The sequence below is a fragment of the Coturnix japonica genome, chromosome 17 (assembly GCF_054131305.1).
Source record: "Coturnix japonica strain WE chromosome 17, WE-NBRP24, whole genome shotgun sequence".
Taxonomy (NCBI): Eukaryota; Metazoa; Chordata; class Aves; order Galliformes; family Phasianidae; genus Coturnix; species Coturnix japonica.
The window spans coordinates 13,108,902-13,129,270 of NC_140679.1; the positions used below are offsets into that span (position 1 = coordinate 13,108,902).

The 20,369-nt window shown below is 63.3% G+C and overlaps 3 protein-coding genes across 16 annotated transcripts in view; 1 reads left to right on the forward strand and 2 right to left on the reverse strand.

The window, feature by feature from the left end:
- The window catches only part of SYTL1 (synaptotagmin like 1), an 11,007-nt gene extending 6,105 nt beyond the window's left edge, over positions 1-4,902 (forward strand). Inside the window, exons 8-15 of the mRNA XM_085517958.1 lie at positions 311-415; positions 1,400-1,566; positions 1,649-1,751; positions 1,807-1,983; positions 3,273-3,351; positions 3,425-3,524; positions 3,608-3,813; positions 4,670-4,902. Of these exons, the coding sequence (XP_085374084.1) occupies positions 311-415; positions 1,400-1,566; positions 1,649-1,751; positions 1,807-1,983; positions 3,273-3,351; positions 3,425-3,524; positions 3,608-3,813; positions 4,670-4,815 (1,083 nt within the window). The 3' untranslated portion in view covers positions 4,816-4,902. The remainder of the gene's footprint in view (positions 1-310; positions 416-1,399; positions 1,567-1,648; positions 1,752-1,806; positions 1,984-3,272; positions 3,352-3,424; positions 3,525-3,607; positions 3,814-4,669) is intronic.
- MAP3K6 (mitogen-activated protein kinase kinase kinase 6) lies at positions 4,901-13,982 on the reverse strand. 8 transcript variants are annotated; one of them, XM_032449028.2, is made up of 28 exons: positions 13,095-13,975; positions 12,852-12,991; positions 12,390-12,413; positions 11,950-12,119; positions 11,678-11,846; positions 11,152-11,258; positions 10,897-11,067; positions 10,605-10,717; positions 10,370-10,529; positions 10,121-10,271; positions 9,945-10,052; positions 9,821-9,870; positions 9,445-9,540; positions 9,156-9,234; positions 8,951-9,084; positions 8,740-8,867; positions 8,532-8,668; positions 8,322-8,427; positions 8,083-8,240; positions 7,795-7,975; positions 7,585-7,717; positions 7,215-7,359; positions 6,960-7,145; positions 5,744-5,849; positions 5,564-5,669; positions 5,239-5,473; positions 5,086-5,162; positions 4,901-5,006 (listed from the first exon to the last, which is right to left on the reverse strand). In XM_032449028.2, the coding sequence occupies exons 1-28, from the start codon at positions 13,348-13,350 to the stop codon at positions 4,916-4,918; spliced, it is 3,717 nt and encodes a 1,238-aa protein (XP_032304919.2). In that variant the 5' UTR covers positions 13,351-13,975; the 3' UTR covers positions 4,901-4,915. The 8 variants fall into 8 exon arrangements, 6 of the variants coding, with proteins under 6 accessions (XP_032304919.2, XP_085374167.1, XP_085374171.1 ...); XM_085518041.1 differs by having other exon boundaries at positions 5,239-5,669; positions 7,215-7,470; positions 13,095-13,977; XR_014935138.1 differs by lacking the exons at positions 4,901-5,006; positions 5,086-5,162 and having other exon boundaries at positions 5,335-5,473; positions 5,564-5,849; positions 7,215-7,470; positions 13,095-13,978.
- A 1,496-nt stretch (positions 13,983-15,478) lies between these two features.
- Positions 15,479-19,179, reverse strand: CD164L2 (CD164 molecule like 2). Of its 7 annotated transcripts, none has more exons than XM_032449035.2 (6): positions 18,949-19,179; positions 18,101-18,193; positions 17,895-17,972; positions 17,747-17,815; positions 17,006-17,171; positions 15,479-15,857 (listed from the first exon to the last, which is right to left on the reverse strand). In XM_032449035.2, the coding sequence occupies exons 1-6, from the start codon at positions 19,037-19,039 to the stop codon at positions 15,851-15,853; spliced, it is 504 nt and encodes a 167-aa protein (XP_032304926.1). In that variant the 5' UTR covers positions 19,040-19,179; the 3' UTR covers positions 15,479-15,850. The 7 variants fall into 7 exon arrangements, with proteins under 7 accessions (XP_032304926.1, XP_085374193.1, XP_085374191.1 ...); XM_085518067.1 differs by having other exon boundaries at positions 17,747-17,812; positions 18,949-19,161; XM_085518065.1 differs by having other exon boundaries at positions 15,479-16,723; positions 17,747-17,812; positions 18,949-19,161.
- Positions 19,180-20,369: the final 1,190 nt, after the last annotated feature.

Sequence of the window (20,369 nt, forward strand, 5' to 3'; positions counted from 1 at the left end):
GCCTATATGGGCCTGTATGGGGTTATGGGGTCTGTATGGGTCTGTATGGGGTTATGGGGTCTATATGGGTCTGTATGGGGTTATGGGGTCTATATGGGTCTGTATGGGTCTGTATGGGGTTATGGGGTCTATATGGGTCTGTATGGGTCTGAGTGGGACAGTGTGGGGTGCTGTGGAGCTGTTGGTTCTGTATGGGTCTATATGGGGCTGTATGGGGCTGTGTACCCAAGCCGCTCACAGTGAGCACTGTGCCGTGGGACCCCACACTGCATGCAGCCCTATGGACACATTCCCCCCTTTCCCCCCTTAGGCCGCAGACCCCCCATACAGACGTACCCCCCCTCAGGACACCCCCTCCCCTCTGTGCACCGCGCTGAGCAGCAGCTCCTCCATCTCCAGCCTCAGCTCCTCCACGGTTCGGTTCAGCTTTAACTGCGGGTCCTTGGGGCCGCTCAGTGCTTTATACCTGAGAGGGGTCTATGGGGAGTTATAGGGGTCTATAGGGTGTTATAGGGGTCTATGGGGAGTTATAGGGGTCTATAGGGTGTTATAGGGGTCTATGGGGAGTTATAGGGATCTATAGGGTGTTATAGGGGTCTATGGGGAGTTATAGGGGTCTATAGGGTGTTATAGGGGTCTATGGGGAGTTATAGGTGTCTATAGGGTGTTATAGGGGTCTATGGGGAGTTATAGGGGTCTGTAAGAAGTCTGGGGGGGAGATATATGGGGCTCAGTGGGTGTATGTTGGGATCATAGAGGGTTCTATGGGGCCCTGGGGGGGGGTCTGTGGGGAGTTATAGGGGTCTAGGAGGAGTCTAAGGGGGGTATATGGGGCTCTGTGGGTGTATATTAGTGTCCTGGGGGGTTCTATGGAATCCTGAGGGGGTCTATGGGGAGTTATAGGGGTCTGTAAGAACGGGGGGGAGATATGTGGCTCTCTAGGTGTCTATTAGGGTCCCAGGGGGCTCAAGAGGCAGCTGGGGGGGCTGCAGCTCAGCCTGGGCACAGGTGAGGGGGGATGGGGATGGAGAGATGGGGGGGTCCTGATGGGGGTCTATGGGGGGTTATAGGGGTCTAGGAGGAGTCTAAGGGGGGGGTATGTGGCTCTCCAGGTGTCTATTAGGGTCCCAGAGGGTTCTATGGGGTCCTGAGAGGGGTCTATGGGGAGTTATAGGGGTCTATAGAGAGTCTGAGGGGGGTGAAATATGGGGCTCTGTGGGTGTCTGTTGGGGTCCCAGGGGTTCTATGGAGTCCTGAGGGGGTCTATGGGGGGTTATAGGGGTTTATAGTGAGTCTGGGGGGGAAATATGGGGCAATCCGGGGCTCTGTGTGTGTCTGTTGGGGTCCTGGTGGTTCTATGGGATCCTGAGGGCGCTTTATCCCCCCTGCCCCCCCCCAGCTGAGCGGCAGCTTGAGCAGCCTGTACAGTGACCGGGAGCTGCGCCGGGTGCGTGTTCGGGGCTGCGTGCAGTTATCGCTGCGCTACGAACCGGCCGCGCAGGAGCTGCGGGTTCACATCGTGCGGTGCCGGGAACTGGCCGAAACGAAGCGACAGCGGCCGGACCCGTGAGTGAGGAACGGGGGGGGGGGACAGAGACCCCTGTGTGAGCCCCCCCCCACAAACCCCATCGCCCCCCGTTGGCTGCAGGTACATCAAGACCTACCTGCTGCCCGACAGATCCAACCGCACCAAGCGCAAAACCTCGGTTCGGAAGCGCAGTTTGGACCCGGTGTTTAACGAGACCCTGAAGGTTCGTTTGGAGCCGGGGGGTCCCGCAGGGCCCGGTGCGACCCCCCCCCTTATAGAGCCCCACCCCGCAGTACAAGGTGCGCAGGGCGGAGCTGCGGGAGCGGACCCTGAGCGTGTCGGTGTGGCACCACGAGGCGATGGGGCGGAACCTGTTCATGGGGGAGGTGGAGGTTCCGCTGGGACAGTGGGACTGGGATAATACCCAGCATGAGTGGTTCGACCTGCAGCCACGGGTGAGTCCCACATACAGCCCCATAGCACGGCCCCATAGCGCCCCATAGCACTGCCCCACAGCGCCCCATAGCACTGCCCCATAGCGCCCCATAGCACTGCCCCACAGCGCCCCATAGCACTGCCCCACAGCGCCCCATAGCACGGCCCCATAGCGCCCCATAGCACTGCCCCATAGCGCCCCATAGCACTGCCCCATAGCGCCCCATAGCATTGCCCCATAGCGCCCCATAGCACTGCCCCATAGCGCCCCATAGCACTGCCCAGTTCCCACCCCACAGCGCCCCATAGCACTGCCCAGTCCTCACCCTACAGCGCCCCATAGCACTGGCCTATCCCCACCCCATAGCTCCCCATAGCCCTGCCCCATTCCTTTCACTCCCCATAGCCCCATTCCCTCCCCGCCCCATAGCTCTCCATATCTCTTCTCCCTCCCTGGCCTCCCTCACCCCATACCCCTTGCTCCCTGCCCCACATCCCTCCACAACCCCACTCCCTTTCTAACCCTCCCCACCCTATACCCCCATATAGCCTTGCTCCCTCCCCACCTCATACCCCTGCCCCCTCTGTGCCCCATAGCTCCCCATGACCCCACTCTCTCCTTGACCATCCCCACCCCATAGCCCCCCATACCCTTCCTCCCCACCCCACACCCCTCAGAACTCTGCTTTCTCCCCCCTTATAACCCCACTCCCTTTCTGGCCCTCCTCATCCCATACCCCCACATGACCCTGCCCCCTCTCTGCCCCATAGCTCCCCACAACCCTGCGCCTTCCCTGACCCTCCTCACCCCACACCCCCATACAACCCTTCTCCCTCCACACCCCACAGCTCCCCATAGCCCTGCTCCCTTCCCTGCACTCCCCATATCCCCATTCCCTCCCCACCCCATAGCTCTCCATATCTCTTCTCCCTCCCTGGCCTCCCTCACCCCATACCCCTTGCTCCCTGCCCCACATCCCCCCACAACCCCACTCCCTTTCTAACCCTCCCCACCCTATACCCCCGTATAACCTTGCTCCCTCCCCACCCATACCCCTGCCCCCTCTGTGCCCCATAGCTCCCCATGACCCTGCTCTCTCCTTGACCATCCCCACCCCATAGCTCCCCATAGCCCTGCTCCCTGCCCTGCACTCCCCATAGCCCCATTCCCTCCCCACCCCATAGCTCTCCATATTTCCATCCATTGCCTCCCTCACCCCATAACCCTGCTCCCTCCCCACCCCATAGCTCCCCATAGCCCTGCTCCCTGCCCCACACCCCCCATAACCCCTCTCCCTCCTCCCCACAGACCCCCATCCCCCCCGACATCCTCCCCAACCGCGGACACCTCAACCTGGCGCTCAAATTCATCCCCGCAGGCTCTGAAGGTGAGTGGGGGCTGTTGGGATGGGGGCATTGAAGCCCCCCCCCAGGCCCTGACCCACATCCCCCGCCCCATAGGATCGGGGCAGCCGCCCACAGGTGAGCTGCACATCTGGGTGAAGGCGGCACAGGGGTTGGTCCCATTGAATGGCAGCACAGTGGATGCCTTTGTGCAGTGGTAAGCAGGGAGGGCTGGGTTGGAGGGGGGGGCACAGCATGTGGGTACAGCCCCCTCCCCACTCATTGCTGCCCCCCCCCCAGCTCTGTGCTGCCCGATGACAGCAAGGCAGGTCGGCAGAAGACGCGGGTGGTGAAACGCAGCCTGAGCCCCATGTTTAACCACACCATGGTGTACGATGGGTTCCAGCCCCACGACCTGGCCCAGGCCTGTGCTGAGTGCACCCTATGGCAGCGGGACGCCTTCGCCAAGAGGCAGCTGGGGGGGCTGCGGCTCAGCCTGGGCACAGGTGAGATGGGGGGGGGGTCCTGAGGGGGGGCTATGGGGAGTTATAGGGGTCTAGGAGGAGCCTAAGGGGGGGATATGGGGCTCTTTAGGTGTCTATTAGGGTCTCAGAGGGTTCTATGGGGTCCTGAGGGGGTCTATGGGGGGTTATAGGGGTCTATAGTGAGTCTGGGGGGGAAATATGGGGCTCTGTGGGTGTATGTTGGGGTTCTGGGGGGTTCTATGGAGCTCTGGGGGGGGTCTATGGGGAGTTATAGGGGTCTCAGAGGAATCTAAGGGGGAGATATGGGGCTCTGTGGGTGTATATTAGTGTCCTGGGGGGTTCTATGGAATCCTGAGGGGGTCTGTGGGGAGTTATAGGGAGTCTATAAGAAGTCTGGGGGGGAGATATGTGGCTCTCTAGGTGTCTATTAGAGTCCCGGTGGGTTCTATGGGGTCCTGAGAGGGGTCTATGGGGAGTTATAGGGGTCTCGGAGGAGTCTAAGGGGGGGATATGGGGCTCTCTAGGTGTCTATTAGGGTCCCAGAGGGTTCTATGGGGTCCTGGGGGGGGTCTATGGGGAGTTATAGGGGTCTATAAAGAGTCTGGGGGGGAATTCTGTGGGTGTATGTTGGGGTTCTGGGGGGTTCTATGGGTCCCTTGGGGGGGAGTCTATGGGGAGTAATAGGAGTCTAGGAGGAGTGTAAGGGGGAAATATGGGGTTCTGTGGGTGTCTGTTGGGATCACAGAGGTTCTATGTGTCCCTTGGGGAGGGGTCAGTGGGGAGTTATGGGGTTTCTGGGGGGGTTGAAGGGCGGCTGTAGGACCTCCCGCTGCCCCCCCGGCCCCATAAGTGAGCGGCCTCTCGTCCCCCCCCGCAGGGCTGAGTTACGGGCTGCCCGTGGGCTGGATGGACTCGACGGCGGAGGAGCGGGGTCTGTGGGGCCGGGTATTGCGGGACCCCGGGCAATGGGTGGAAGCGCTGCTACCGCTGCGCACCGACCTGGTGCCCCGCAGCGCCCCGTGACCCCCAGCGTGGGGATATGGGGGGATATGGGGGGCTGTGCCCCACACATATGGGGTCTGTGGGGCCGCAATGAAGCACCGCACTCTCTCCTCGATGCCGTTTATTGCTCCGACGGTCGCGTTGTTCCGTCCGCTCCGTGGTCCCCGCGGTGCTGCACGATGGCCGCCCATAGGCGGTACGCGGAGCCGCGCCTGTTGGGGGGCGGCTATGGGGCTGGATGGGGGCACGGGGGCGTTTCACCCCATATCCGACCCCCAACCCGGCACATACCTCATCCCCGTGTACAACAGGTCGTCGCGGGTGGCGCTGCCCAGCAGGTCCCGCAGGGTGAAGCCGTGGGTCAGGAGCTGTGAAGGTGGCAGTGAGGAGCTCCAGCCCCACGGAATCAGTGGGGCACAGGCTCCATGTGCCTGTGGGTCTCACCGTGGCCGTGGTGCTGGGGTCTGTGCCGTGCTGCTGCAGCCACTCCATGAGCAGTGGGTCAGCCCGGGCTGTGGGGCTGTATTCAGGGTGTGGGGCTGAGGGTCCCTGCCCCACAGCGGTGTCCGCCCCACAGCGGAGTGGGGTGAGATGGGGCAGCGTGTTGTCCCCAGAGCAAAGCACCCGCTGTGCCAAGCGCTGCCACTCCTGCTCCTTGTCAGCCAGCTGCCGGAGCAGCCTGTGGGGCAGCAGGGAGAGAGATGGGGGTCGGCACTTGTGGGGCACACGGTGCTGCCCCATTGCTGAGCACAAAGGATTCCAGCCCCACCTGCCCGTCTGTGCGCGGAGGCGGCGCAGCTGATCCAGCAGCACTGAGCTCCCCATGTTGGCACTGCGCTCTATGGGGCCGTCAGCTGCATCCTGGGTGCCATCCGCTGTGGGGCACAGGGGGCAAAGTGTGGGGCACAGCCCGCCCCATAGGACACAAGGAGGCTGTATGGCCACCCACCTGCCAGCAGCACATCCAGGGCTGCCTGCACTGCCTGGCTGATGGCAGCGTCCAGAGCAAACACCCAGTGGGGCCTGATGTGGTGATGGCGTAACAGCTGCGTCACCTGGGGGGGACATGGATGGGATGGGATGGATGGATGGATGGATGGATGGATGGATGGATGGATGGATGGATGGATGGATGGAGGGGTGGAGGGATGGATGGATGGATGGATGGATGGATGGATGGATGGATGGATGGATGGATGGATGGATGGATGGATGGATGGATGGATGGATGAATGGAGGGATGGATGGAGGGATGGATGGATGGATGGATGGATGGAGGGATGGATGGATGGATGAATGGAGGGATGGATGGAGGGATGGATGGATGGATGGATGGATGGAGGGATGGAGGGATGGAGGGATGGATGGATGGAGGGATGGATGGATGGATGGATGGATGGATGGATGGATGGATGGATGGATGGATGGATGGATGGATGGATGGGAGGATGGATGGATGGATGGAGGGATGGATGGATGGATGGATGGATGGATGGATGGATGGATGGAGGGATGGATGGATGGATGGATGGATGGAGGGATGGATGGATGGAGGGATGGAGGGATGGAGGGATGGAGGGATGGATGGATGGATGGATGGATGGATGGATGGATGGAGGGATGGATGGATGGATGGATGGATGGATGGGAGGATGGATGGATGGATGGATGGATGGATGGATGGAGGGATGGATGGATGGATGGATGGATGGAGGGAGGGATGGAGGGATGGATGGATGGATGGATGGAGGGATGGAGGGATGGATGGATGGAGGGATGGAGGGATGGAGGGATGGAGGGATGGATGGATGGATGGATGGATGGATGGATGGATGGAGGGATGGATGGATGGATGGATGGAGGGATGGAGGGATGGAGGGATGGAGGGATGGATGGATGGATGGAGGGATGGATGGATGGATGGATGGATGGATGGATGGATGGAGGGATGGATGGATGGATGGATGGAGGGATGGATGGATGGATGGATGGATGGATGGATGGATGGATGGATGGATGGATGGAGGGATGGATGGAGGGATGGAGGGATGGATGGATGGAGGGATGGAGGGAGGGATGGATGGACGGGATGGAGGGTCCCCATAGCAGAGCAGCCCCATCCCATCCCATGCAACATGATGCAACATGATGCAACATGCACTGACCACGTCCTGGAAGCAGAGCAGTGGTTCCTGCAGTCGCTGTGCACTGATCCCATCCTTTTCCAGCTGTCGTTGCAGCTGCAGGAGCTCGCGGTGCAGCCGGGGCTGCTGTGTGTGCTGGATGTAGCTGTGCAGGCAGCTCAGCAGCTGGGTGATGTGCTCTGAGCTCAGCCGTGCTCCTGCCGCACTCTATGGGGTGAGATAACACTTAGATGGGCTCCATCCCACCCCCGCCCCACACCCTGCCCCACATCCCACCTGGCTGTCCTGCATTGCAGCGGTGATGCGCGGTGCCTCGGCTCTGAGGATGCCCAGCAGGGTGGTGCGATGCTCCATGTCCTTCTGCTGCACGAAGCTGCCATCGGGGGAGGATGAGCGCAGGGGGAGCTCGGAGCTGGGGCTGCTGTGGGGCAGTGTGGGGCAGTGTGGGGCAGGGCTGCCCCATGGCATGTATGGCACAGTGGAGTGGTGCCCACCCAAGCCGTACCCGGTGACCACCCCAGCTTGGCCTTCCCTGTTATGGGGTTATGGGGAGATGAGCACAGGGGGGTGTTGTGCCCCACAGCATTTTGTGCCCCCCACCCCCCATCCTGTAGCAGGGCCAGCTGTGTGCCGCCCCCCCACACACCTGTGTCCCGTTGCCGTCTCCCCATGGCACTGTGGGCGGGGGGAGCTGCCCGCTGTGCCCCCATCCCCCTGCACGGCAGGGCACCCCCCGCTGCCATCCGTCCCCATTGGGTTCCCATTGCGGGGTGAACCACCTGCCAAGGAGACAAAGGAGATGGGGGGAGCTCAGCGGGCAGCTGTGCCGGGACCCCCACATTGCCCCCCATCTCACCCCTCGCTGTGGGCGCCCTGTGGCTGCGGGCACGGCCGGCAGCAGCCAGGAACGGGTCCTGCAGTAGAGCTGCTGCTGTGGCCCGTTGTGCCGGGTCGGGCTGGAAGCAGCGCAGGATAAAAGCTTTGGCCTCATCCGACATGGAGCCGGGCAGCTCCGGGTGCGCCTTGAACATGCCAACCTGCAGGACGGGCTGCACGGGAACGGCCGCACCGGGACGGCGCAGGGGGCACCTGCGGGTGGGGAGCCCTGCCGCCCCCTCCCCTATTAACCCCACCCCATAGATACCCTGAACATGGCGGCCTGGGGGCTGCCCAGCTCGTAGAAGGGCGGTCTGCCCGTGGCCATCTCGATGACGGTGCAGCCCAAGGACCAGATATCCGCCGGCTTCCCGTACCCACACGGCCCTCGGTCGATGATTTCGGGGGCCATATATTGCAGGGTGCCTGGGGGGGGGGAGGAGGGAAACGAAGCCCCCATTGATCACCCAGCCCCCCCCAGCCCCCTGCCCCACACGCTGCCCCTACCCGTGAAGCTGTCGGCGCTGGGGCTGATCCCCGCCAGCCGCTTGGACGTGCCGAAGTCGGAGATCTTGAGCACCCCATTGTACGTGTTGATGAGGACGTTGTCGCCCTGGAACCCCACAATAAACCAACCCCACAATAAACCCCACAGCTCGAGCTGTACATCCCCCAATCGGGGCTGGGGATGGAGGGACCCCCCCCCTCAGCCCCCACCTTGATGTCCCTGTGCACGATGTGGTTATCATGGAGGTAGCTGAGCCCGTCGAGGATCTGGCGGGTGTAGAAGATGATGGTGGGCTCGTTGTCCTTCAGGGGCCCCCACTTGGAGCGCAGCAGGGACGACAGGCTCCCTGGGGAGGGGGCAGCACATTCACCCTATGGCTCCCCGACCCCCCCAGCCCCCCCTCGTGGTGCCGCCCACCTCCGGGCACCTCCTCCATGAAGATCTTGATGAATCCATCCTGGCTGATGGAGCCCAGGTACCGCACGATGTTCCTGTGCCGCAGCCGCTTGTGCAAGGCGAGCTCCTCGTGCAAGGGCTGCGAGTATCTGCATGGGGGGGGGGGGGGGGTCGGCAGGGTGATGGGCTGCACGGAGACCCCCCACCCCCACCCCGGTACCGCCGCACCCACCGTCTGTCGCGCTCCGGGATCTCCTTGATGGCGATTCTCACTTGTGTGCCCAGGCAGCGCCCGGCGTACACGACCCCATAAGTTCCCCTTCCCAGCACCACGCGCTCTCCCGACTCGTTGTACTCATAGCTGTACTATGGGGGGGGATGTGGGGTGGCAGCCGAACCGCTCGGTGCCCCGCACCCCCCCCCAGTGCCCCCCTCACCTCCAGGACGGGCTGCGCGCTGCCGGGCGGCTCCTCAGCGCCTGGATTCAATAGGAACGATCGGATCCGCTCACAGAACCTGCGTGCGGAGCGGGGCCGGTTCCGAGTCCCAGCGGTACCGACCGACCCCCCCCATGAGCCGCATCCCCGCCCCCACCAGCTCAACGGCTGGAGCCGCTTCGGCTCGTCCCCTTTAGTCCCTACGTTACAACCTGCTGCTCCCATGGCGGTGGTTTGGGGTCCCTCCACCCCCCAAAAGCAACGTGGGGTCCCCGCGCCCCCCCCTCACCACTGGCAGTGCTGCTGGGAGGGGAAGTAGAGCTGGAAGTCCTGCTCTGTGCGCAGCACGTAGAGGAAGCAGCCCCGCTCATCGCTCTTGCAGATGCTGTAAGGAAAGGGAAGGACCCCCCCGTTAACCCCAATACAAGCAGTGGGTGCAGCCCCCCCCACATTAACCCCAATACAAGCAGTGGGTGCAGCCCCCCCACATTAACCCCAATACAAGCAGCGGGTGCAGCCCCCCCATATTAACCCCAATACAAGCAGTGGGTGCAGCCCCCCCACATTAACCCCAATACAAGCAGTGGGTGCAGCCCCCCCACATTAACCCCAATACAAGCACTGGGTGCAGCCCTTAGGATGGGGGGAATTGGGGCCACACTCACCTGATGCCCCCAATGGCTGCAGGTGGGAAATTCCAGCTTGCCACCTCTTTCTGCAGGAAGGCAAAGAAGGGGCAGGTGGGAAACAGCCCCCAGGACCCCCCCAGGACCCCAAACCCGGCCCTACCTCCTCCATGGGGCACACGATGCTGAGCATCACAACGGGCTCCTCTGCTGCCCCGCTCACCTCCAGCCGTGCCGGCTGCAGCACCTTGCCGTGCTCCAGGATAAGGACCTGCACCATCACATACGGTCACCCCACATCCCCCCACCCACCCCCAGGACCCCAGGGCTGCTCCCTACAGGGCAGCGCTGCTCAGGCACGAAGGGTTGGCAGGAGGAGAGGAGGAAACCCAGCCAGAAATCAGCCAGATCCTGCCGGGCTGATGGAAGCGCCGGGCTGTCCTGGAAGTGCTTGTAGAGCAGGAACGTCTCCATGACGGACACCAGGTACCTGCGGGGTGGGCAGTGAGGATGGGGGCAGCCCATGGTCCCCATCAGCTGCAGGGGGTGACGGTGTTATATGGGCCCAGCCGTGTCCTTGCTGCTCACCATCCCGGTGCATTCAGCTTGTACAGCTTCTCGGAGGCCTGGATGACTTTGCTCATGTCATTGGCCAAGATACCGGCCCCTAAGCAGAACCCAACGTCCCAATAGTGCCGCAGCTCCTCCGGGCTGCCCTGCCGGCCCTGCAGGCAGCTCAGCTTCACTCCTGAGTGTAGGATTGGGACCCGTCAGGGCTCAGCGCCCTGATGCTGCTCGGGGTCCCCCTGCAGTCGGGGCGCACCGATGTGCTGCAGCCGCGGCGATGAATGGAAGCGATGGCCCGAGGCGACGAGGAGGACGGCGGCGTTGATGCCGGCGTGGAGGCTGGGCTCCAGCTCGAAGGCTTTGCTGTACCTGAGCACAAGGCATCGAACCAGCGGGGCCATGGGGGGACAGCGGGTCCCACCTCCCAGGATAAGCCCCCTGTGTGATACGGGGCTCCGGAGATAAGAGACCCCTCAGATCTCCCAGCCCACATACACTGTGTATGAGAACTGAGACCCGCACGGTCCCCATCCCCGTCCCAGTCTCACCAGTGCAGCGCTCGGTCCCTCATCTCCGTGTCGCTGAGGCCGGAGCTGATGAACATGTCCTTGTAGATGCGGCCGCACAGACACAGCAGGTCGGGGGCTGCCGTGTCCTGGTGCTGCACGGCGGGCAGCAGCACCAACAGAGCCTTCTCACGGTCCCCAGCACGGTTCCGCCTGTGTACAGGGCTCAGCAATAGGGCCATGCACAGCAATAGGGCCGTGCCCGCCCCCATTGCCCCGTAGGGTCCCGGCACTCACTGGCTGAGGGCGAAGGCGTAATGGAAGCGAATATTGGGCTGCTCGGCCACGTCGCAGGTGGGCAGGGAGCGCAGGGTGTCCACCAGGGAGATGATGGAGTCGTAATCCTGCGGGGATATCTCCTATAGCTGAGCCTGGACCAGCATCCTCAGCTCAACCCCATATCACAGAATGAGCCGGGTTGGAAGGGACCTCAAGGATCATGTAGTTCCAACCCCCCTGCCTGGCAGGGCCACCAAACATACACATTTACTACATCAGGTTGCCCATGGCCCCGTCCAACCTGGCCTTGAACACCTCCAAGGACGGGGCATCCACAACCTCCCTGGGCAGCCTGTTCCAGGGCCTCACCACTCTCCTAGTGAAGAACTTCCCCCTAACATCCAACCTAAATCTTCCCTCTTTTAACTTCAAACCATTTCCCCGTGTCCTGCTATTATCAGCCTTTTCGAAGAGTTTACTCCCCTCCTGGTTATAGGTTCCCTTCATTGCGCCCAAAGGGGGTGATGAGGAGCCGGGCTCCCACCTGAGCATCGCGGTAGGACAGGAGCAGGGTGACCACGATGTCCAGGCTGAGCAGCTCCACGCTGTCCAGGCGCTGCTGGATCCGTCTGAGCTCCCGGCTCAGCTGCTCGCCCCGGAACAGCTCCCGAACCCGGCGGACATCGCGGCGGAGGGTCTCCCGAAAATACCCGCTGTTGGGGGGCGGAGATGTGGGGCTGGGCGCTGCTCCGGCACCGGGCTGCCTGCCCCCCAATGAGCGCAGCTGGGTTCGGTACCGGGGCCGGGGGCTGGTACCAGGAGTCGGTGGGGACGCGCTCCAGCAGCCGGACGAGCCGTGTGGTCAATGGGGTGAGGGGCTCCGTGTGGCCGGGGGGCTGGGGGGGCTCAGCGCCGTCCTCGCTGCACAGCAGCGCCCCGTGGGCCGACACCGTGTATGGGATGAAGGTGTAACTGCCGCACAGGTCCTGGACGGGGTGGGGGGAGGTCGGGCTGAATGGCAGCGCCGCCCCCCTTCACTCCCCACCCCCCAACGTCCGTAATTTGGGGTTTTGGGCCCCACTGCTGACATTACGCTCCAGAGTGAACGGCCCCTTTGGCTTCCTGCTCCCAAACCATCCTCGTGCTGCTCTGAGCCGCCCCATAGCTCAGCTCTGGGGTTGGGGTCTCGCTTCCTACACGCTCTGCACCCCCCCCAGCACTATGGCGGCGGTGAGAGCAGCGGAACAGAACCGTACCGAGTTCTTCTGACAGATGTCCTCCTGCAGAGGGAGGGAGGAGGGACTTAATGAGGAGCTCCAAAGAAATCAGCTGATTTCAAGATCCGGGGGCAAAGTCACCCGGAGATGGCCCCGACCCCGGGCAGGGCCATAGACTGCCCCCCCCCCCATGGAAAAGGGGCTCTTGTGCTCCCTGGTGTCTCAGAGCCCTTTGGGGACCATTTAGATGCACCCCCCTCCACCCTTCTCCCCAGCTGCCCCCCCACTGGCCCCATAGACTCCAATGGATTTGATGTTTCCCAAGCTGACTTTTCCTGGGTTGGGGCTCTGGGACACACAGGATCACACCCCCATCCCCCCCTTTGGGCACCAGCTGGAACCCACGCGTGCTCCGGGTGGGGATGGACGGCGACAGCAGCGAGATACCGACCCTTCCCCTCCAACCCCCCCCAGGTTCCGCTCAGCCCCGTCCCCACTGACCTGCAGGGCTCTCGGTGCGGGCATCGCGGTGCGGGGGCAGAGCAGCACGTTGTGGGGCATGTCGAAGCTCTCCCGGATCCCCAGGTGATAAAAGAGCGAGGGCTGACACACGGCATCGCTCAGCTCCACCACGGCCACATCTATCGGCCACGACGGCATCAAGCACCGCCCCAAAGCGCAGCACCCACCCGAGAAACGAGCACGGAGGGGTGATGATGTGGGTGGGGGGTTTCTCCTCCTCACCCGCATTATAGAAGCGCTCCAGGGCTGCGGTGTCCCCCAGTGCCAAGAGGCCGAAGGGCACCGTGCACAGCCGGCCCCGCAGCTGGCGGCAGGCGGCCCGCAGGCAGCGCAGCGCCGGGCACGGAGCGTCCGGGCGGCTCGGAACGAACACGACGCTCAGAGCCCGCCCGCAACGCGACCCGCACAACGGGAGCCGCATCGTGACGGACACAGCCAGCGGGTCCTGCCAGCAACTGCCCGCACCGGGGGCTGCCATGGGATGGGGGGGTCGGGGTGATGGGGGCACCGGAATGGGAGCAGGGAGAGCGGGGATGGAAAGGTGGGAAAAGCCCAAAGGCGGCAACGGGAGCGATCGGGTTCTGTACCGGGAGAGGCCAAAAAGTGCTGGGTGAGCTCAGACGGAACAACGGGACAGCCCCGAATCCGGTACCGGGACAACCCGAATCCGGTACCGGGACAGCCCCAAAGCCGGTACCGGGACAGCCCCAAAGCCGGTACCGGGACAGCCCCAAATCCGGTACCGGGACAGCCTGAATCCGGTACCGGGACAGCCCGAATCCGGTACCGGGACAACCCGAATCCGGTACCGGGACAGCCCGAATCCCGCACCAACCCAGCTCCAATCCCGCACAGGGAGAACTCCAGCCCCGCACTCCCAAAGCCCCAAATCCCTCCCCAGGAATTCCCCGCTCACACCCGCACAGCCCGAATCCCGCACCGAGGGAACACGAAACCCGCATCGGGACGGGCCCGAACTCCGCACAGAGAGAACCCAAAGCGGGCACCGAGAGAGCCCCGAACCCACAGCAGGGCACCCCAAAACCCACAGCAGGACACCCCAAAACCCACAGCAGGACAGCCCCAACCCGCACCAGGACAGCCCCGCACCCCGCCCCGCACAGCAGAACCCGCTCTGCCCCGCTCCCCACCGCCGAACCGCTCCGGTTCCGCTCCGGTTCCGCTCCGGTTCCGCTCCGGTTCCGTACCGGTTGTTCTCTTTGGGTCCGGTTCCCCCCCCACGGCACCGAGCTCCGCCCCGCCCCGCCCCGGGCACCGGCACCGCTTCCGCCTGTCCCGGAGTGAGTCAGCGCGGCCGCGTGGGGACGGGACCTATAGGATCCGATGGGATGGGGCAGAACCCTACAGGACCCGATGGGATGGGGCCTATAGGATCCGACGGGACAAAACACTTTAGGACTCAATGGGACGGGGTGGGACTGTGTAGGAATAGGATGGAACCCTGCTGGACCTGATGGGATGGGACAGAACCCTATAGGACCCGATGGGATGTGATGGAACCCTATAGAACCTAATGGGACAGGATCTATAGGACCCAGTGTGATGGGATGTAACCTTCTAGGACCCAATGGGCTGGGGCGGGACCTACAGGACATGATGGGACAGGACTTATAGAAGCAAATGGGATGGGACAAGATCTATAGGAGCCAGTGGAATGGGGCAGAATCCTACAGAACCCGATGAGATGGGATGGGATGGGATGGGATGGGATGGGATGGGATGGGATGGGATGGGATCTATAGCACCCAATGGGACAGGACAGAACTCTATAGGTTCTGATGGGATGGGATACTAAAGGACCCAGTGGGATGGAATGGGACCCTATAGGACACAATGGGATGGGACAGAACCCTATAGGACCTGGTGGGATGGGATGGGACCTTGTAGGACCCAATGGGGCAGGGTCTATATGACAGAATACTGTAGGGCCCAATGGGATGGGATGGGACCATATAGGACCTGGTGGGATGGGACATGATCTAATAGGACCCAGTGTAATGGGATGAGACTCTACAGGACCCAATGGGACAAGACAGAACCTTAAAGAACCCAATGGGAAGGGACCTATAAGACCTGATGGAACAGGACATAACCCTAAAGGACCTGATGGGATGGGCTCCTAAAGGACCCAATGGAATAGGATAGAGCCCTATAGGACCCAATGGGATGGAACCCTATAGGACTCAATGGGAGGAGACCCATAGCACCGGGTGCTGCTCCCATCCTGGTGGCACCAAAGTAGGTGCTGAGGGAAGGGGAAGTTGTGGGGCCGTGAGTTCCTTCCCCCTTTGCTGCTGCTGTACGACACGCAGGGGTGGGGTGAGGAGAAGCTGTGGTTTTCCTGGGGGTGTGCAGTGCCCCGTGTGCCCATCATGTCCTCATCACATCCCTCCATGCCCCCATGGTGTCCCCATGGTGGGTGTCTCCATTGTATCCCCATTATATCTCCATCATTTCCCCACCAACACATCCCCATAGTGCCCCCCCCCCCCCCCTTCCCCTTTATCCCCCCAGAGCCAATTAAGGGACATTAATGGGGTGAGGGGACATGGGAAGGGGGGTAACCATGACACAGACACCAGGAATGGGAGGAAAGTCCTTTATTGGGTCTCTGCCCCCCTGTGCCAGCCCTGGTTGGGGGGCAAACAGCCCCCATCGTCCTACCCCCATTGCTTCCTCCTGGGGGGGCTGTGTGGGGCTGGATGAGCCCCCCCACCCCATTGAGGAGCACTGGGAACACCCCAGCAGCATCTCATGCCACACTGGGGACATCAGACTCAGTGACACCCCCCGACCCATCCCCAGGTGCAGCCCCCCCCGAGCAGAGCCAGCTTTGCATAGTGGTGGTGCAGGTGGGGTCCCAAAGCTGTTGGGGGCGGGGGGGTCTTTGGGATGGGGACACAGAGGTGGCCTCTTCTCCACCTCCCTGGGGGAGTGAGGGGAGCATCGCCCTGAGCTCAGACCCTGAAGCAGCAGATAGAGAAGAGTGAACAGCAGGAAGGGCCGGGGGGGGGCACAGCAACCACCCCACTGCCCCCACCCCACTGCCCCCACCCATGGGGGAGGGGGTGACCCACATCTGGGATATGGGGGGGGGGGATGGGAGCTGCTGCAGGGGAGGGATGGGGGGCACAGGAGCTCTGCAGGCTTTAACCCCCCCACTTCCAGGCCCCTTATCCCCCCTCCCCGGACACGATGTGCCGACACACAGACACCACCCGGCAGAGTTTAATGGGGGCAACGGGAGCGACAAAGCTCAGCCCACAGCACACAGCACGCAGCCCCCAACCCAAAACAGCACACGGGGGGGGGGGGGGGCACACAGGGGTCTCCGTATCCATCGTGTCCCCCCCCCATCCCCAACGAACACAAAGGCACAACACAAGCACACAGCGAGGTCCCGGCTCTGCTCCTGCGGGGCGGGGGGGACACACACACAATGGGGACAGAGGGGTCTCAGGGATGGGGGGGGTGGGAGGGGGCAGCGTGTGGGGCCGGGACCCTGCGGGATGTGATGGCACCGGGATGATGGAGCCAGAACAAAGAGGGTGCAGTGGGGGGTGGGAGGGGGATCCACGCTGCTGGGTGCTAATAGGGCTGCAGCCCCCACCCCAGCGAGGGGCTCAATGGGGCGGGGGCTGCCCGCCGCCTCCACGGGGACACGGCAGAAGGGCCGGGGGTATGGGGTCAGTGCACAGCAAACAGCAGAGAACCCCCCGCCATGCAGAGCAGGGAGGTGGGAGTGAGCCCCTCCCCACAGGGGGGGCTGTGGGGCAGAGCAGCCCCCTCCCCATCCGCTGGCAGCACTCGGCACCTACTGGTTGTCCTCTCTGGCAGCGTGCAAGGAAAGAGAGAGGGGCACGACCCCCGGGTTAGGAGCCCCACGGTGGGCACGGGGAGGGGCTGGACCCCCACGGGGTGGGTCTGGGGGCTGCACGGTCCCTATGGGGAGCAATGGGGCAGCGGCACATGGACAGACACAGAACGGGTTCAAACCAAGTGGAAACGAGGGAGGACACCCCCAGACCCCAAATCCTCCCCACCCCATGGGAGGGGACGGACAAACCCCCCCCCCCCCCCCCCGAGCCCCCCGAGGAGCAGGGCAGCCTTACAGCGTCTGGTAGCTGCTGTCCTTGGACTTGATGAACTTGAGGATGAAGAAGAGCACGGCCTGCACGCTGAGCACCAGCACCATCCCGCCCACGAAACTGGCCGTGTCAAAGCCCGGAGGCTCCAACTCGGGGCTGCCCGTCAGCGGGGCACGCGTGGTGCTGCTCCCTATGGGACAGCGCGGGGAGACGGGGCTGCGGCCCCATGGCTGACACCCCCCCCCCCCCTAAGGATGGGGTCCGGGGGAGGGAAGGGCTCGGCCCCTTTTGCTGGAGCAGCGCGGGGCATCAATAATGCAGAGCGGCGGCTCCGGTTACGGCCGCATTTAGCCCAGATCTCCTGTTCCCGTTTCCTGGAAGAGGCTCCGGCTCCGGCTCCCGGCTCCATCCCCGCTGCCCGCCCCCTCTGCTGCCCATATAGGAACTGCTGCTGCCCATATAGGAACTGCTGCTGCCCATATAGGAACTGCTGCTGCCCCACGGGGCCCCCAGCGCATCCTACACCGCTGCAGTGTGGGGCTGGGCTGGGTTCATTAGCACAGCTGGGGCTCAAAGCCCACTGGTGTGACCCCGAGAGCACAGCACTGCTCATCCCTGGGGACATGAAATGCCATCCCATTACACACCATGCCATGGTATTCTGGTCCATCCCATCCCATCCCATCCTATCCAACCCCATCCCATCCCATCCCATCCCATCCCATCCCATCCCATCCCATCCCATCCCATCCCAACCCCACTCACGTGGGGATCTCGTTACCGGCTCCTTGCTGGGGAACCTTGGTGGCTCTTTGGTGGGGGATTTCAGTGCTGCTGGAGACAACAGACAGGAGGTAGCAGGGCTGCAGGGGGCTCAGCCATGCATGGTCCCATCCCCATTGAGCCCCGTTACCTGGGCACAGGGCGCTGCTGTTGTACAGCACACACGAGTCCCGCGCAGCCGCCCCGCTGTGCATGCAGCTCCATGTCTCTGCAGGGAAGGGGGGCAGGGGGCTCCCATGGGGGTTCTCTGCTCCCCCAGACCCAGCCAGGCCCGGAGCCCCCACCCCAGGCTGAAGGATGAAGGGCAGAGGGAGGGGTGAGGGGTGCAGCGCCCACCTGGTGCCCCACAGCCCCCCCAGAGGCAGCCGGTGCCGTTGGGTGCTGGAGGGGCGGCCGTACACAGCTCACAGGACAGCAGCTCCCTGCACTCTGCAAAGCAAGGGGAGAAATGGGGTCAGGGCCGGGGCCACCCCACAGCTCCCAGTGGGAAGGAACGGTGACCCATAAGTCCCATAGGGCAGACAGCCCTCACCCCAAACCACCCCATGGCACACAGGGCTCACCCCACTGCCCACAGCCATGGGATGAGGATCCTTTGGGGGCTGCTGTGGGGTCACCCCATCCCGCTGCCCCTCTGCCCCACAGCAGCCCCACTCCACACCACCGTGAGTCACCGCTGTGCCAACAGCTCCCCCCCCCCACGCACTCATCATTAATTAAAGGCAATGTCAGCACTGAGGCCCCGCTCCGGGTGCCCCCCACACCCCACATCTCACAGCCTCAGTGTGGGGCCCGGAGTCGTTCTATGGGGGTCAGCAACAACGGGGTCAGCGGGGCCTGGGGGGGGGTTGGGGGGCGATCAGCCCATCCCGGGAGACGGGCCGTGCATTATTGATGCTGAGCTGCACCCGGGGGGGTGGATGGGGTGGATGGGGTGGATGGGGGGGGGGCAGGAAAAGCTGCTTCGCTCCCCTGTGGGTTCTCAGCGCTTGGACCCCATTGGGTGCCCCCCCATCCCGCCCCACACCTGTGGGTCGCGGCCCCAAAGCGCTGCCGAGGGGGGGAGGTGGGCACCGCGCTGCGGGCACGAAGGGGGGGAGGAGGAGGGGGGGGAACCGTCGGAAACCGACCCCCCAAAGTTTGTTTTCCCGTCCCCTCCTTCACTCCTCCCCCCTTTATTTTACCTGCGCGGGTGGATCCGTGAGCGCACAGAACCGCGCAAAGAACCGCGCAAAACACCGCGCAGCGCAGCGCTCCGGCGCACGTCGGGCTCATGGCCCGGCCCGGTTCGATCCGTTCGGTCCCGCGAAGCTCCAGGGAGCGACGAACCCGGCGGGAACGTCCGAGCCCTCGGGAGGCGGCACCGGGGGTGGGAAGGGAAAGGAGGGGGGGGGATGGGGGGGCGGCCCCGCCTCGTTCTGCCCCGCCCCCCCCCCCCTTTAACCCCCTCCTTTATGCGGGGGGGGCCCGTGGGAACGTGGCTGCAGCGGGACGGGGCGCCCCCGGAGTGATACCATGGGGGGGGGCTGCACCTGCACCCACCGCACTGCCCCCCCCACCGTGCACCCCCCCGAGAGCCCCCCCCATCCCGGTGGTGTCCGGAGCCATCGGGACGGCGCGGTTCCGTCGGGTCCCATTGAAGGACTGGACCGGGGCAGCGCCGTCGGCGGAACCTTCAGCCCCCCCCCCATCCGATCCCCTCTTTGAGGTGGTCCCAAGGTGGGGGGGGGGACACGCACCTCCTACGAGGAAGCCCCCCCCCACTCCGGCAGTTCCCGGCACTCCCGGTCATTAATTATTAAGGGTTTCTGATGAAGGATTCATTCATTATTCCCGGCTCCCCCCCCCCGGCAACGCGATGGTTCAATGGCTTCGGTGAGGGTGTGGGGAGGGGTTAGGGTTGGGGTTAGGGTTGGGGGGGGGGGGGCGCGTGGGTCGGGTGGGGGGGGGGGCTGTTTTTATGAATGGGCCGCGATTACGATGCTGCCTCGCTGAGCGTTGATTGGCTCCGCCGTGAGGGGGGAGCGGGGCTGAGGGGGGGGCGGTGATTCACACCTCGCTGCCCCCCCCTTTGTAACCCCCCCCCCCCCATAACAACTCGGCGGGGTTCGGTCGTTATAACTCGGCAGCGCCCATGGACAGCACGGCACGGGACAGGCAGGGATATAGGTGAGAGCATGGAACGGGGGGACAATGGGATGCACTGGGATGTAATGGGATGTAATGGGATGCAATGGGATGCACTGGGATGTAATGGGATGTAATGGGATGCAATGGGATGCAATGGGATGTAATGGGATGCAATGGGATGCAATGGGATGTAATGGGATGTAATGGGATGCAATGGGATGTAATGGGATGTAATGGGATGTAATGGGATGCAATGGGATGCACTGGGATGCAATGGGATGTAATGGGATGCAATGGGATGTAATGGGATGTAATGGGATGCACTGGGATGCACTGGGATGCAATGGGATGTAATGGGATGTAATGGGATGCAATGGGATGCACTGGGATGCACTGGGATGCAATGGGATGTAATGGGATGCAATGGGATGCAATGGGATGCACTGGGATGCAATGGGATGTAATGGGATGTAAT